The sequence below is a fragment of the Pelobates fuscus genome, chromosome 7 (genome assembly GCF_036172605.1).
Source record: "Pelobates fuscus isolate aPelFus1 chromosome 7, aPelFus1.pri, whole genome shotgun sequence".
Lineage (NCBI taxonomy): Eukaryota > Metazoa > Chordata > Amphibia > Anura > Pelobatidae > Pelobates > Pelobates fuscus.
The window spans coordinates 6119389-6137973 of record NC_086323.1 but is presented as its reverse complement, the minus strand read 5'-3'; the positions used below and the strand labels follow the sequence as shown (position 1 = coordinate 6137973).

General features: G+C 42.4%; 1 protein-coding gene across 1 annotated transcript in view; it reads right to left on the bottom strand.

The window, feature by feature from the left end:
* DNASE2B (deoxyribonuclease 2 beta) overlaps positions 1-17524 on the bottom strand; it is a 61610-nt gene extending 44086 nt beyond the window's left edge. Inside the window, exons 1-3 of the mRNA XM_063427139.1 lie at positions 17389-17524; positions 9692-9863; positions 5802-5883 (exon numbers count right to left, since the gene is read on the bottom strand). Coding sequence (XP_063283209.1) covers positions 5802-5883; positions 9692-9863; positions 17389-17489 — 355 coding nt within the window. The 5' untranslated portion in view covers positions 17490-17524. The remainder of the gene's footprint in view (positions 1-5801; positions 5884-9691; positions 9864-17388) is intronic.
* Positions 17525-18585: the final 1061 nt, after the last annotated feature.

Here is an 18585-nt window from a genome sequence, read left to right as displayed (position 1 = left end):
CATCCAGAGGAACGCCTGTTGCAGCGGCTTCAGGGAGATTTAAATACGGCTGACAAGCCTCTGAAAGGCTTTCAACAACAAAAACCTAATTATTAACCATCTCATTGATTTAACTGGGCAAAGGGTTCAGAATCCTGCGGCCACTGCAATCCATGACCCCTATCCACCAGCGAGGATCATGGACATTCTGCATCATGAGAAATTCAGAAAATATCAAACTCTGGCTTGCACCATTAATCTCACTGAAATCTAATTACACTATGACAGACGTTTATCAAACCAAAACCAGCACTGTTCCAGAGTAAATCCGTACACAATAAATATAAGTTGCTGTTTTTTTTGTAGACTTAAAATTAGGTAGATTTTTTTTGGTAGAATTATGGAACATAGACAGAGAGACAGACTGATCTATCGATAGAGAAATAGATAGACAGACAGACCGATCTATCGATAGAGAAATAGATAGATTGACAGACAGACAGACTAATCTATTTCTCTATCGATAGATCTTTTATGTCTATCAATCTATCTATTTCTCTATTGATAGATCGGTCTGTCTATCAATCTATCGATAGAGAAATAGATAGATTGATAGACAGACAGTCCGATCTATCGATAGAGAAATAGATTAATAGACAAACAGACCGATCTATCGATAGAGAAATTGATTGACAGACAGAATTCACTTTGAATTCCTGAGAATACTCACTTTATTGAATAACCCAGTGAGCCTATAAAGATTATCCCCAACTCCCGGCAGCCATTGTGCTGTGAGCAAGGTTTTAGGCAGTAATATCTTTGTAATATGCAAACCTAGCGTGGCCAGATGTATCACAGTGAATGTATTAAAAGCATATGTATGCATATGTATATCACATATTACATATACCACAGTGAATGTATCTGTGTATATCACATATTACATATATCACAGTGAATGTATCTGTGTATATCACATATTACATGTATCACAGTGAATGTATCTGTGTATATCACATATTACATGTATCACAGTGAATGTATCTGTGTATATCACATATTACATGTATCACAGTGAATGTATCTGTGTATATCACATATTACATGTATCACAGTGAATGTATCTGTGTATATCACATATTACATGTAACACAGTGAATGTATCTGTGTATATCACATATTACATGTATCACAGTGAATGTATCTGTGTATATCACATATTACATATATCACAGTGAATGTATCTGTGTATATCACATATTACATGTATCACAGTGAATGTATCTGTGTATATCACATATTACATGTATCACAGTGAATGTATCTGTGTATATCACATATTACATGTATCACAGTGAATGTATCTGTGTATATCACATATTACATGTATCACAGTGAATGTATCTGTGTATATCACATATTACATATATCACAGTGAATGTATCTGTGTATATCACATATTACATGTATCACAGTGAATGTATCTGTGTATATCACATATTACATATATCACAGTGAATGTATCTGTGTATATCACATATTACATATATCACAGTGAATGTATCTGTGTATATCACATATTACATGTATCACAGTGAATGTATCTGTGTATATCACATATTACATGTATCACAGTGAATGTATCTGTGTATATCGCATATTACATATATCACAGTGAATGTATCTGTGTATATCACATATTACATGTATCACAGTGAATGTATCTGTGTATATCACATATTACATGTATCACAGTGAATGTATCTGTGTATATCACATATTACATGTATTACAGTGAATGTATCTGTGTATATCACATATTACATGTATCACAGTGAATGTATCTGTGTATATCACATATTACATGTATCACAGTGAATGTATCTGTGTATATCACATATTACATATATCACAGTGAATGTATCTGTGTATATCACATATTACATGTATTACAGTGAATGTATCTGTGTATATCACATATTACATGTATCACAGTGAATGTATCTGTGTATATCACATATTACATGTATCACAGTGAATGTATCTGTAGAGAAAATAATCAGTGTGGATCAACTATGACAGACCATAAAACGGTTATGTCTCAGTGGTCCAAACTAACAGAGCATCGATGAGAGATTCCAGGGATCTCTCTAAGAGCTTAACCCACTAGTGCCAACATTACAAAAATTATAAACGAGGTATGCAAGTACACCAAAATTGTAGTAGTCAGTTTAATATATAGAGGATATAAAGCTAAAAAGAATAAAAAAATAAAAAAAAGGTATATACACTGCTCAAAAAAAAAAAAGGGAACAGTTAAACAACACAATGCAACTCCAAGTCAATCACACTTCTGTGAAATCAAACTGTCCACTTAGGAAGCAACACTGAGTGACAATCAATTTCACATGCTGTTGTGCAAATGGGATGGACAACAGGTGGAAATTATAGGCAATTAGCAAGACACTCCAATAAAGGAGTGGTTCTGCAGGTGGTGACCACAGACCACTTCTCAGTTCCTATGCTTCCTGGCTGATGTTTTGGTCACTTTTGAATGCTGGCGGTGCTTTCACTCTAGTGGTAGCATGAGACGGAGTCTACAACCCACACAAGTGGCTCAGGTAGTGCAGCTCATCCAGGATGGCACATCAATGTGAGCTGTGGCAAGAAGGTTTGCTGTGTCTGTCAGCGTAGTGTCCAGAGCATGGAGGCGCTACCAGGAGACAGGCCAGTACATCAGGAGACATGGAGGAGGCCGTAGGAGGGCAACAACCCAGCAGCAGGACTGCTACCTCCGCCTTTGTGCAAGGAGGGACAGGAGGAGCACTGCCAGAGCCCTGCAAAATGACCTCCAGCAGGCCACAAATGTGCATGTGTCTGCTCAAACGGTCAGAAACAGACTCCAGGAGGGTGGTATGAGGGCCCGACGTCCACAGGTGGGGGTTGTGTTTACAGCCCAACACCGTGCAGGACTTTTGGCATTTGCCAGAGAACCCCAAGATTGGTAAATTCGCCACTGGCGCCCTGTGCTCTTCACAGATGAAAGCAGGTTCACGCTGAGCACATGTGACAGACGTGACAGAGTCTGGAGACGCCGTGGAGAACATTCTGCTGCATGCAACATCCTCCAGCATGACCGGTTTGGCAGTGGCTCAGTAATGATGTGGGGTGGCATTTCTTTGGGGGGGCGCACAGCCCTCCATGTGCTCGCCAGAGGTAGCCTGACTGCCATTAGGTACCGAGATGAGATCCTCAGACCCCTTGTGAGACCATATACTAGTGGGATTGGCCCTGGGTTCCTCCTAATGCAAGACAATGCTAGACCTCATGTGGCTGGACTGTGTCAGCAGTTCCTGCAAGATGAAGGCATTGATGCTATGGACAGACCTGAATCCAGTTGAGCACATCTGAGGCATCATGTCTTGCTCCATCCACCAACGTCATGTTGCACCACAGACTATCCAGGAGTTGGCAGATGCTTTAGTCCAGGTCTGGGAGGAGATCCCTCAGGAGACCATCCGCCACCTCATCAGGAGCATGCACAGGCGTTGTAGGGAGGCCACACACACTACTGAGCCTCATTTTGACTTGTTTTAAGGACATTACATCAAAGTTGGATCAGCCTGTAGTGTGTTTTTCCACTTTAATTTTAAGTGCGACTCCAAATCCAGACCTCCATGGATTGAAAAATTTGATTTCCATTTTTTTTATTTTTGTGTGATTTTGTTGTGAGCACATTCAACTATGTAAAGAAGAAAGTATTTCAGAAGAATATTTAATTCATTCAGATCTAGGACGTGTTATTTTTGTGAGCAGTGTATCAATAGGTATCTAGAGAATTGCCAGCCATGAAACACACCCGGTCTGTGTAGTCATAACCCTATAGGGTTAATTCCTATGTCCATATAAGAAAAATCAGATACTGGTCGCAGTATTGTTCCTGATTAGGTAAAACAAGCTTTATTGGTATGGCTCCAAAGAAATATATAAACCAGAAGTGTTAGAGTTACTATTTGAGTGTATTATTTAGATGGGTCTGAGTAATCCTAAAGCACAGCTTCCAGTCAAATGTCAAAACAGACAGACAGAGTTATTTAGCAAGTTGTCAAAGTACTCTTTCTGAATACTAGTGGCTTGTTAGGTTGTATAGATATATATCAACAGGTGATTGTGATTATAACAACTAGTCCAACAAGCTGTCCAATGGAACTATGCTGTCTATAGCCAAGCATTGTGCTCAGATAATCACAGAAAGCAAGTAATGGAGAGGAAAGGATAGCAAGAACGTTCTAATGTCAGTAAAATACTGGCATGAATTAGTAATGTAGCAAAGCCTCCCTCCCAGGTAATCTTGCTAGATAGACATAGAAACAAAAAGGAGGAAAAAAGTTAAAGTAAGTAATTAGAACAACATGTTAAATCAAAAAAGAAGGTGCCCAGTGAAAAAGTGAACACGCAGAGCTTCAAACGCCCGACGCGCGTTTCAGTGCAGTGCTACATGGCCCCTGATGAAATGGCAACACTGACGGGTTGTCCAGACAAACTGAACTTGAAAAGTGATCTGTGAGTACTCCTCCAGACATCCCCAAGCCGATCCGTTGGTATCAGACTGTGTATGCCGGCTTGTGGTTCTGGGGGGAGCATTGTGGAGAACCTAGCCACTTCTTTGTGTAAAAGACTGAGTTGGTTCGACTATTTCTACTTCACGAACAGAATACAGACATATTGTTCGTGAGTCGAACCAACTACCGGACGGGAGACAACACAGTGGAGTCGTGTGTCTCCAATTAAGGATTGCAACACTTTGAAACCACAAGGTTCTAATGGTCGGATGGGTGGCCACCGTTTGTATAAACAAACACGTGGTGGTGGCGGCCATCTTTGCAGACGAACACCCAGCGGTGTTTTGTCGTCGAGTGTCTGGAACTAAAATCGGCCACTCAACCTCGCAAACACCGTTGGACTTCCATCCTGTTCGTACGTCCGTTTCCTTTCGTCCAAACGGAGGGCATTTGACTAAATGTAACGAACTACCATTAGACACACGACTACCCAGTTTATGAACGTTTACATTCATTAGTTTGTTCGTGAGAACTCCCAAAAGAAAGACCGGTCAAAATAGTCAATCGCAATCTGTTTAGGGGCTTCACCTTGTGGCTGACCGGACCAAAACTTCACTCGAACAGATCTGAGTGGTATTTCGACAGATTGGGCGCTCAGATCCCTGCTATTCAGTGGAGTTCTGATTTAATATTCTGAGAGTTATGATGTTTGGAAATATTGTTTAATGTTCTGTACTTGGGAGATAATCTAATTAAATCATTGTTCTTACGCAATTATCTTCCAAGTACAGAAAAGGATCATGGGAAATATGGCTTTGTTCCCAGTCCTCCACAAGGTCCACCAGGGGCAAACCCCTGGAATGTCATTACAGAAACCCCTTGCATAGGAATTGCATAAAAGCCAGCTGTGGTTCAATAAAAATCAGTTGACCCAAAGCTGTGTTTTGTCCAGTTGTTGGGGAATGGGATTGGAAGTACTACGCTACTCTTTATGTGCATGCTGATCACGTCTACCAGCGGAGATATTGCAGTTCACACTCTCACTCCGCTACATATATTGTGAGGATGATAATAAAGTCATTATACAATTATTGAATAATAATATATAGCATTGTACATATTATACATTACATATATCAATATGTGTATTAAATATCTCATGTATCAGTATAGTCATTATATATTGTGAGGATGGTCCCATTATTACACACCGTTCAGTGAATACATTGTTTCAGTGTTGAGGGATAATCACTGACTCACCTTTACTATGTCCAAGTTTAGTAGTATAGTTTTTCATGCTGGGTGGAGCGTCGTTATACATCATATATACAGCACTATTTGTCTGAAATTATAGAAAGTTTATAAAATACTTATATCATTGAATGTCCTCCAGTGTGACCCTAATCCCAAACTCACAGTAATGTGTAATAACGACCTCCACAGCAATAAAACTCACAGTAATGTGTAATAACGACCTCCACAGCAATAATACTCCCAGTAATGTGTCTGAGTGTATCACAGAGCTTCACAGCAATAATACTCCCAGTAATGTGCACTGTGAATGAGTGTATCACAGAGCTCCACCGCAATAAAACTCACAGTAATGTACAGTGTGTATGAGTGTATCACAGAGCTCCACAGCAATAAAACTCCCAGTAATGTGCACTGTGAATGAGTGAAACACAGAACTCCACCGCAATAATACTCCCAGTAATGTGTCTGAGTGTATAACAGAGCCCCACCGCAATAATACTCCCAGTAATGTGTCTGAGTGTATAACAGAACTCTACACTAATAATACTCCCAGTAATGTGTCTGAATGTATAACAGAGCCCCACAGCAATAATACTCCCAGTAATGTGCCTGAGTGTATAACAGAGCCCCACAGCAATAATACTCCCAGTAATGTGTCTGAGTGTATAACAGAGCTCCACAGCAATAATACTCCCAGTAATGTGTCTGTGTGTATAACAGAGCTCCACAGCAATAATACTCCCAGTAATGTGCACTGTGAATGAGTGAAACACAGAACTCCACCGCAATAATACTCCCAGTAATGTGTCTGAGTGTATAACAGAGCCCCACCGCAATAATACTCCCAGTAATGTGTCTGAGTGTATAACAGAGATGTACAGCAATAATACTCCCAGTAATGTGTCTGAGTGTATAACAGAGCCCCACAGCAATAATACTCCCAGTAATGTGTCTGAGTGTATCACAGAGCTCCACCGCAATAAAACTCACAGTAATGTGTATGAGTGTATAACAGAGCTCCACAGCAATAATACTCCCAGTAATGTGTCTGAGTGTATAACAGAGCTCCACAGCAATAATACTCCCAGTAATGTGTCTGAGTGTATAACAGAGCTCCACAGCAATAATACTCCCAGTAATGTGTCTGAGTGTATAACAGAGCTCCACAGCAATAATACTCTCAGTAATGTGTGTGAGTGTATAACAGAGCTCCACCGCAATAAAACTCCCAGTAATGTGCGGTGTGAATGAGTGTAACACAGAGCTCCACAGCAATAAAACCCCCAGTAATGTGCACTGTGAATGAGTGAAACACAGAGCTCCACCGCAATAAAACTCCCAGTAATGTGCACTGTGAATGAGTGTATCACAGAGCTCCACCGCAATAAAACTCACAGTAATGTACAGTGTGTATGAGTGTATCACAGAGCTCCACAGCAAAAAAACTCCCAGTAATGTGCACTGTGAATGAGTGTAACACAGAGCTCCACAGCAATAAAACTCACAGTAATGTACAGTGTGTATGAGTGTATCACAGAGCTCCACAGCAAAAAAACTCCCAGTAATGTGCACTGTGAATGTGTGTCATAGAGCTCCACAGCAATAAAACTCACAGTAATGTGCACTGTGTATGAGTGTATCACAGAGCTCCACAGCTATAAAACTCACAGTAATGTACAGTGTGTATGAGTGTGTCACAGAGCTCCACAGCAATAAAACTCACAGTAATGTACAGTGTGTATGAGTGTATCACAGAGCTCCACAGCAATAAAACTCACAGTAATGTGCAGTGTGAATGAGTGTAACACAGAGTTCCACCGCAATAAAACTCACAGTAATGTGCACTGTGAATGAGTGTAACACAGAGCTCCACAGCAATAAAACTCACAGTAATGTGCAGTGTGAATGAGTGTAACACAGAGCTCCACAGCAATGAAACTCCCAGTAATGTACAGTGTGTATGAGTGTATCACAGAGCTCCACAGCAAAAAAACTCCCAGTAATGTGCACTGTGTATGAGTGTATCACAGAGCTCCACAGCAATAAAACTCCCAGTAATGTGCACTGTGAATGAGTGTATCACAGAGCTCCACAGCAAAAAAACTCCCAGTAATGTGCACTGTGAATGTGTGTCATAGAGCTCCACAGCAATAAAACTCACAGTAATGTACAGTGTGTATGAGTGTATCACAGAGCTCCACAGCTATAAAACTCACAGTAATGTACAGTGTGTATGAGTGTGTCACAGAGCTCCACAGCAATAAAACTCACAGTAATGTACAGTGTGTATGAGTGTATCACAGAGCTTCACAGCAATAAAACTCACAGTAATGTGCAGTGTGTATGAGTGTATCACAGAGCTCCACAGCTATAAAACTCACAGTAATGGGCAGTGTGTATGAAGGTATCACAGAGCTCCACAGCATTAAAACTCACAGTAATGTACAGTGTGTATGAGTGTGTCACAGAGCTCCACAGCTATAAAGCTCACAGTAATGTGCGGTGTGTATGAGTGTGTCACAGAGCTCCACAGCTATAAAACTCACAGTAATGGGCAGTGTGTATGAAGGTATCACAGAGCTCCACAGCTATAAAGCTCACAGTAATGTGCGGTGTGTATGAGTGGGTCACAGAGCTCCACAGCTATAAAACTCACAGTAATGGGCAGTGTGTATGAAGGTATCACAGAGCTCCACAGCATTAAAACTCACAGCAATGTACAGTGTGTATGAGTGTGTCACAGAGCTCCACAGCTATAAAGCTCACAGTAATGTGCGGTGTGTATGAGTGTGTCACAGAGCTCCACAGCTATAAAACTCACAGTAATGGGCAGTGTGTATGAAGGTATCACAGAGCTCCACAGCTATAAAACTCACAGTAATGGGCAGTGTGTATGAAGGTATCACAGAGCTCCACAGCTATAAAACTCACAGTAATGTGCGGTGTGTATGAGTGTGTCACAGAGCTCCACAGCTATAAAACTTACAGTAATGTGCAGTATGAATCCGGACTTCCAAATCTCCTGATTTTCATTTTTTACCCACCCCAATTTTCAGATCCTGTCCTGCCGTCCCCCAAAAGCGGAACACCAGGGAACTGTCACCGACACTCATAGTATGAGCACATTATTCTCAGGGCACTAGGACCCTGCAGAAAGCACTGAAACAGTGGGCAGGCCTGTCAATACTACCACCAAATCCGCCCCTTTCTGGGAGTGTCAACCCTTTAGATGTGGCTAGTGACACAAGTCCCATTATTAAAGGGACACTCCAGGCACCCAGACCACTTCTGCCCATTGGAGTGGTCTGGGTGGCAACTCCCACTACTCCTAACCCTGCAAGTGTAATTATTGCAGTTTTCTATAAACTGCAATAATTACCTTGCAGGGTTAACTCCACCTCTAGTGGCTGTCTACTAGACAGCCACTAGAGGGAACTTCCTCCTTCATAGCACAGGAAACCTGTGCTAGAGCGTCGCTGGACGTTCTCACGCTGTGTGAGGACCTCCAGCGTCGCTCAAATCCCCATAGGAAAGCATTAAAATTAGTTTTCAATGCTTTCCTATGGGGAGCGCATTAGGTCTACTCGGCCGGTGGGCGGGATCAGTCTCGCCCACCGGCCGACGCAATACAGAGGAGGAGCGTCATGGAGGAGGAGACAGCGGCGAGGGACATCGCCGCTGCCTCAGGTAAGTGACTGAAGGGGTTTTCACCCCTTCAGTAACTGGGGATTGGGGGGTGGGAGGGAGAGGGACCCTCCAGTGCCAGGAAAACGGACGGTTTTCCTAGCACCGGAGTTTCCCTTTAAGGAGTTGCTTTTAGCCCCTCCCACTGGCGTCGAGTGAAACCGAGTTTGGAGGTATATGACATGATATGACAGTGGGCAGAATAAACTCACCCGGTACGTTCGGTAGAGTTGCTCCAATACCCGTCCTACTGCGCTCTCTGTCATATTGATAAGGGACCTGCCTGGCTGCCATCCTTCAGACATTGAATCCAGATACAGATAGTTCAGTCCGGATCCGGCGCTCTCATTAATGTTATACTTCGGTAACTTATAAAGAACAAACCTATTGAAAGAAAAAAGAATCATCGCTTAATAAAACCATTAGAAATAGTCCACATTCCCAAACCGTACAGCACGGACACCAAACGATTCAACCAGTTGGAAGAACTCACTGAATCACAAAACCCATAAAATCCTTAAAGAATGCCCTCTGTGCTGCCGAATCAGCCCACTAAACCAGGCGGGCCAATGGCAGACCAATGGCAGACCATAAGGTAGACATAAAGGCTGGCACTGCATGATGGGAACAGTATTTCTAAATCAGGTAGGGGTTCTGGCTGCCCCTAAACATAACTGTTACTGTGCAAAAACCTTGTTACAGATGGACATCACTCCCCTCAGTGTAACTCAGCCATCAACCTGACACAATTATCGTTTGACAATGAGACCCCAATATCTGACCATATACCCTGAGACCCCAATATCTGACCATATACCCTGAGACCCCAATATCTGACCATATACCCCGAGACCCCAATATCTGACCATATACCCGGAGACCCCAATATCTGACCATATACCCGAAGAACACCAATATCTGACCATATACCCTGACACCCCAATATCTGACCATATACCCGAAGAACACCAATATCTGATTATATACCCTGACACCCCAATATCTGACCACATACCCAGAGACCCCAATATCTGACCACATACCCAGGGACCCCAATATCTGACCACATACCCGGAGACCCCAATATCTGACCACATACCCGGAGACCCCAATATCTGACCATATACCCGAAGAACACCAATATCTGACCATATACCCGGAGAACACCAATATCTGACCACATACCCTCAGACCACCAATATATGACCATATACCACATAACCACCAATATCTGACCATATGCCCAGAGACCACCAATATCTGATCATATACCTAGAGACTCCAATATCTGACCAGATATCCGGAGACCCCAATATCTGACCAACAATAGACCAACAATATCTGAGACCAACAATATCTGACCAGATATCCTGAGACCAACAATATCTGACCATATACCCATAAACCACAATATCTGACCATATACCCTGAGACCACAATATCTGACCATACACCATGAGAACCCAATATCTGACCATATTCCCTGAGAGCACCAATATCTGACCATATACCCTGAGACCAACAATATCTGACCACATACTCAGAGACCACAAATATCTGACCATATACCCTGAGACCATTAATATCTGGCCATATACCCTAACACACCAATATCTGACCATATACCCGAAGAACACCAATATCTGACCATATACCCGAAGAACACCAATATCTGACCATATACCCGGAGAACACCAATATCTGACCACATACCCAGAGACCCCAATAGCTAACCACATATCTGGAGAACCCCAATATCTAACCATATACTCAGAGACCACAATATCTGACTTGACACCTTGAGAGTACCACTATCTGCCCAGATACCCTCAGACCACAAATATATGACCATATACCACAAAACCACCAATATCTGACCATATGCTCAGAGACCACCAATATCTGATCATATACCTAGAGACTCCAATATCTGACCAGATATCCGGAGACCCCAATATCTGACCAACAATAGACCAACAATATCTGACCAGATATCCTGAGACCAACAATATCTGACCATATACCCATACACCACAATATCTGACCATATACCCTGAGACCACAATATCTGACCATATTCCCTGAGAGCACCAATATCTGACCATATACCCTGAGACCAACAATATCTGACCATATACCCTGAGACCATTAATATCTGGCCATATACCCTAACACCCCCAATATCTGACCATATACCCAGAGACCCCATTATTTAACCATATACACTGAGACCAACAATATCTTATGATATACCCTGAGACCAACAATATCTGACCATATAACCTAAGACTCCAATATCTGACCATATACCCAGAGACCCCAATATCTGACCATATACTCAGAGACCACAATATCTGACCAGACATCCTAAGAGCACCGCTATCTGACCAGATACCCTGAGACCACCAATATCTGACCATATACCATGAGCTCACCAATATCTGACCATATACCCAGAGACCACCAATATCTTACCATATAACCAGAGACTCCAATATCTGACCAAATATCCTGAGACCCCAAAATCTGATCAACAATAGACCAACAATATCTGAGACCAACATTATCTGATCATATACCCCGAGACCCCAATATCTGACCATATACCCTGAGACCAACAATAACTAACAATATATCCTGAGACCACAATATCCCACCATATACCATGAGAATCTGACCATATTGCCTGAGAGCACCAATATCTGACTGTGGCAAAAGTAACCTCGCCACCGGTACTTGGAGGGGCCTGCTTGCCAGCCTCTTGCCCCAGGATTATGGGCCCTGCAAAAAGACATGTTAAAAAGTGACTTCCATGGAAAAACCAAACCACTGAACCGATCTGGGTGATTTTTATATATGTTAGTCACCCAGATCAGGGCTATCCGAGGATGTGACTCTTGTGGGGTTTCCGTGGATCTTGGGGGTACTTTTGGGGTGTTTGTAAATGGTGTGTTTCTTTTTGTACCTAGAGATAATTATCTCTCAGACACAGAGGAGGAGTATGTTGAATGTATTGCTTGTCTGTGCCTCTCCCCCTCCCCCTTTTTCCTGTCCTAGTGTTTCCCCAGCAGGGCGTTGTCCCAGGGACATTGCCAGACCAGTTTAAACTGGCTGCTTTGTCCCTCCTCAATCTCCCATCAGCCCTTGCTATTGTCTGACCCCACCCTTCCTTGTACTATAGTGCTCTATGTAACCTATTGTATGTAAATGAGGCTCTTGGGGGTTGAAATGTATGTATAAATTGTAAGTGCTGGCTTGTATTAAACAGACCTGCTTTACCCCTTCATGAAGTCCTGGCTCATGTTTGGGGGATTGGAAAGCTAAATTCTGGGGATTGAGTATAATCACTAGCTCTTCTAAGAGCTGTTCCTGCTATGCTCTCTGGAGGAGGAGAGGTCTACCCACTGGGAGCTGGATCCTGGTCTTGCGTCCAGGGTGGGTGAAGGACGGTGAGACCCTAGCGCAGCTGCATCATTGGAAGTGGGGTCTGCAGTGCTTATGGAGTTTCTCTTGTGGAGTGCTTGGAGCCCTCAGAAAGCACTAGGAACATTGATTGACGGAGGTACCCGGTCGGGGTGCCATCGATCCGTCACACTGACCTGACCATATTCCCTGAGAGCACCAATACCTGATCATATACCCTGAGACCATTAATATCTGGCCATATTCCCTGAGAGCACCAATATCTGACCATATACACTGAGACCAACAATATCTGACCATATACTCAAAGACCACAAATATCTGACAATATACCCTGAGACCATTAATATCTGGCCATATTCCCTGAGAGCACCAAGATCTGACCATATACCCTGAGACCAACAATATCTGACCTATGTCAGGGCTGTGAGGGGAGGCTGCAATCCTCTCGCAGCACTCACCCTCGGTCCGTCACCGCCCGCGGTCCCCTCTCCCCTTGCCTGTCAACTAGCGGCGTCCTCTCCTCTTGACACGCCGCTCGCGTCCTCCTCTCCTCCTCCCAGCGGCAGCATGTATAACGCTGCACGCTGGGAGCCGGCACTTATATCTGAACGCCACCCGGCGCTAAAGCTACAGCACAATAATCACAGAGGGGGGTATAGATATCTCCCACGTGTGATTGTTAATTCTGATTGGAAGTTATCCAATCAGAATTAAGCTCAGGATTTAAATACTTACCTTTCCTGTCTCTCAGTGCCCTGTTGTGGTCTTTGCTTGCTAGTATTGCTACTGAACTTGTGTTTCTGGTTACGTACTCTCTGGCTTGCTTATCTGACTTTGTGACTTTCTCCTACCCTTTGACCTCGGCTTGTTTCTCGTTATTCTGTCTTCTGGTTCCCCTTACTCGGCTTGTCTCCTGACTATTCTTTGTGTGCTTAGCCCGGCCACTCTAAGGTCCGGTACTGCACCTGTTCTGTGTGTGTGTTAGCGTGTTTGGTTCCCGGAATCGTGACAACCATATACTCAAATACCACAAATATCTGACCATATACCCTGAGACCATTAATATCTGACCATATACCCAGAGAACGCATTGTTTAACCATATACCCTGAGACCAACAATATCTTATGCTATACCCTGAGACCAACAATATCTTATGATATACCCTGAGACCAACAATATCTGACCATATACCAAGAGAACACCAATATCTGACTCCAATATCTGACCATATACCCAGAGACCCCAATATCTGACCATATACCCAGAGACCCCAATATCTGACCATATACCCAGAGACCCCAATATCTGACCATATACCCAGAGACCGCATTATTTAACCAAATACCCTGAGACCAACAATATCTTATGCTATACCCTGAGACCAACAATATCTTATGCTATACCCTGAGACCAACAATATCTGACCATATACCCTGAGACCATTAATATCTGACCGCATTATTTAACCATATACCCTGAGACCAACAATATCTTATGCTATACCCTGAGACCAACAATATCTGACCATATACCAAGAGACCACCAATATCTGACTCCAATATCTGACCATATACCCAGAGACCCCAATATTTGACCATATACCCAGAGACCCCAATATTTGACCATATACCCAGAGACCCCAATATCTGACCATATACCCAGAGATCCCAATATCTGACCATATACCCAGAGACCACCAATATCTGACCATATACCCAGAGACCACCAATATCTGATCATATACACAGAGGCTCTAATATCTGACCATATACCCAGAGACCCCAATATTTGACCATATACACAGAGACCACAAATATCTTACCATATATTCAGAGACCCCAATATTTGACAATATACCCAAAGACCACAATATCTGATGATATACACAGAGGCTCTAATATCTGACCATATACCCAGAGACCCCAATATCTGATTTTACTAAAGTTACTAATAACAGTTTATCGGACTAAAATGTATTGGTAAAGGAGTATTTTAGGGTATTCTATTATTTATAGTTTCATTCAGCTGTGATTTAAGCAAAATAACTAACTTGTACGGTATTTCTCTTACCTAGAATGTGTATTAGCGTATTTTATTATTTGGAGTTAATTATTTTGCTTATTGTGCCACTTAATCACTCCTGAATGAAACAACAAATAATAAAATATGCTAAAATACACCGTTACCAATGTATTTTAAAACAACAACAATGTATCTTATTTACACAGACTGATTTCTAAACACATTTATTGTAGTTTAAAGACACATTACTGAGAGTATTGTGGAGCTCTGTTATACACTCAGACACATTACTGGGAGTATTATTACTGTGGAGCTCTCTTATACACTCAGACACATTACTGGGAGTATTATTACTGTGGAGCTCTGTTATACACTCAGACACATTACTGGGAGTATTATTGCTGTGGAGCTCTGTTACACACTCAGACACATTACTGGGAGTATTATTGCTGTGGAGCTCTGTTATACACGCATACATATTACTTGGAGTATTATTGCTGTGGAACTCTGTTATACACTCAGTCACATTACTGGGAGTATTATTACTGTGGAGCTCTGTTATACACTCAGACACATTACTGGGAGTATTATTGCTGTGGAGCTCTGTTATACAACCAGACACATTACTGGGAGTAGTATTACTGTGGAGCTCTGTTATACACTCAGACACATTACTGGGAGTATTATTGCTGGGGAGCTCTGTTATACACTCAGTCACATTACTGGGAGTATTATTGCTGTGGAGCTCTGTTATACACGCATACATATTACTTGGAGTATTATTGCTGTGGAACTCTGTTATACACTCAGTCACATTACTGGGAGTATTATTACTGTGGAGCTCTGTTATACACTCAGACACATTACTGGGAGTATTATTGCTGGGGAGCTCTGTTATACAATCAGACACATTACTGGGAGTATTATGACTGTGGAGCTCTGTTATACACTAAGACACATTACTGGGAGTATCATTGCTGTGGGGCTCTGTTATATACTCAGACACATTACTGGGAGTATTATTGTTGTGGAGCTATGTTATACACTCAGACACATTACTGGGAGTATTATTGCTGTGGAGCTCTGTTATACACTCAGACACATTACTGGGAGTATTATTGCTGTGGAGCTCTGTTATACACTCAGACACATTACTGGGACTATTATTGCTGTGGGGCTCTGTTATACACTCAGACACATTACTGGGAGTATTATTGCTGTGGAGGTCTGTTATACACTCAGACACATTACAGGGAGTATTATTGCTGTGGAGCTCTGTTATACACTCAGACACATTACTGGGAGTCTTATTGCTGTGGAGCTCTGTTATACACTCAGACACATTACTGGGAGTATTATTGCTGTGGAGCTCTGATATACACCCAGACACATTACTGGGAGTATTATTGCTGTGGAGCTCTGTTATACACTCAGACACATTACTGGGACTATTATTGCTGTGGGGCTCTGTTATACACTCAGACACATTACTGGGAGTATTATTGCTGTGGGGCTCTGTTATACACTCAGACACATTACTGGGAGTATTATTGCTGTGGAGCTCTGTTATACACTCAGACACATTACTGGGAGTATTATTGCGGTGGAGCTCTGTTATACACTCAGACACATTACTGGGAGTATTATTGCTGTGGAGCTCTGTTATACACTCAGACACATTACTGGGAGTGTTATTGCTGTGGAGCTCTGTTATACACTCAGACACATTACTGGGAGTATTATTGCTGTGGAGCTCTGTGATACATTCAGACACATTACTGGGAGTATTATTGCTGTGGAGCTCTGTTATACACTCAGACACATTACTGGGAGTATTATTGCTGTGGAGCTCTGTTATACACTCAGACACATTACTGGGAGTATTATTGCTGTGGAGCTCTGTTATACACTCAGACACATTACTGGGAGTATTATTGCTGTGGAGCTCTGTTATACACTCAGACACATTACTGGGAGTATTATTGCTGTGGAGCTCTGTTATACACACAGTCACATTACTGGGAGTATTATTACTGTGGAGCTCTGTTATACACTCAGGCACATTACTGGGAGTATTATTACTGTGGAGCTCTGTTATACACTCAGACACATTACTGGGAGTATTATTGCCGTGGAGCTCTGTTATACACACAGACACATTACAGGGAGTATTATTGCTGTGGAGCTCTGTTATACACTCAGACACATTACTGTGAGTATTATTGCTGTGGAGCTCTGTTATACACTCCGTCACACCAACAATTTGGAGCTCCTAGAAAAGAGGGACAATAGGATAGAAAAGAGAGACAGAGTGATTTAGGCCAAAAATAGGACCTGTCCCTCCTAAACAGGGACACTTGGGAGGTATGACAATATATGACCACATGCTATTAGACTACCAGTATCTAGCCATATATCCTGATCTCGCCAAAGTCTGACCATAGTATCCAGTTATTTACCAGTCCACAGCTTGTCCTGCTTCATTTCGGCATGAGATTTCGGCCACGATCCCCGATAGTATCTGTAAATATGTCACAGAGAGAAGATAGACCCCCAACATTTCCACCAACTCAGGATTCTGTAATGACTGCACCAGACAGACGTTCTGGACGTTTGGTAACCATCAGGAAATGAAAGCACATGGCCACACCACAAAAAGTCCTGTTTTTCATCATGAGAAGTGGACTAAACAGACTTCCTCATTCATGTGAAAATATGTACAGCAACTAATGACATTAACCCTTGGAGAGCTCGATTACAAAAATAAGAACAAATACCAATAAACAGACAAATAAAAATCACTGTTTAGTAGATATATTCCCAATGAAAACATGCCTGCATTTAATTATTCATTTCTTCATTGGGGTAAGTGTTAAAAACTTATTTGCAGGCTTTGCAAGTCCTTCCCATCTAATCCAATCACAGACTTCCTAATGGGAGAAACTGGAGGCTGCCTCTGATATACTATGTGGAAGACACACAATATTACAGTGTGACAAAACCATCCGTTTGTCTATTATGGTGGATTCGTCTATTTGGCTGTCCGTGCATATAATGACTGTTTCCCATAGCCCAACCGTACGAATGACTATTGTGACCGAACAAAGCTACCGAACGGATGGCCACCCAGAATAATAGTGTGCTGCTGGTTAACCTCTCGATCCCAATTAGAACGTTGTGGTTAACCGCAGACACTTCTCAATTAGACCGACTTCAGGGTGGTCGTCGTTCGTATGTCGACCACGAGGCAGCGGCCATTTTAAAACGCACGAAAGCCCAGCGGTGTTCAGCACGGATTTCATGGAACTAAAAACGGACACTCGTTCTGCCGAACACCGCTGAACCAACGGGTCGCTTAGCTGTCTCAACGATCACGTACGAACACCGGATGTTCGGGAGTTTACTGCATACGAAAGTACTGACCTCAGGTAGCCTTCCCATGGAGTCAATCGCATACCGAAGGACTGTACGAACTTTGACTCCATGGCGATTGAACTATACGCATAAGATCTGAGCGCTATTCGTCAATAATATGCCCTCAGATCCAGGCTATCTGGGGATATGTGATACGAATGTAGAATATTCGGTTATTATAAAGTTATATATTTTTATGTACTTTCTGTGTTTATGTTTAAAATGGCGATGTGCCTTTGTCC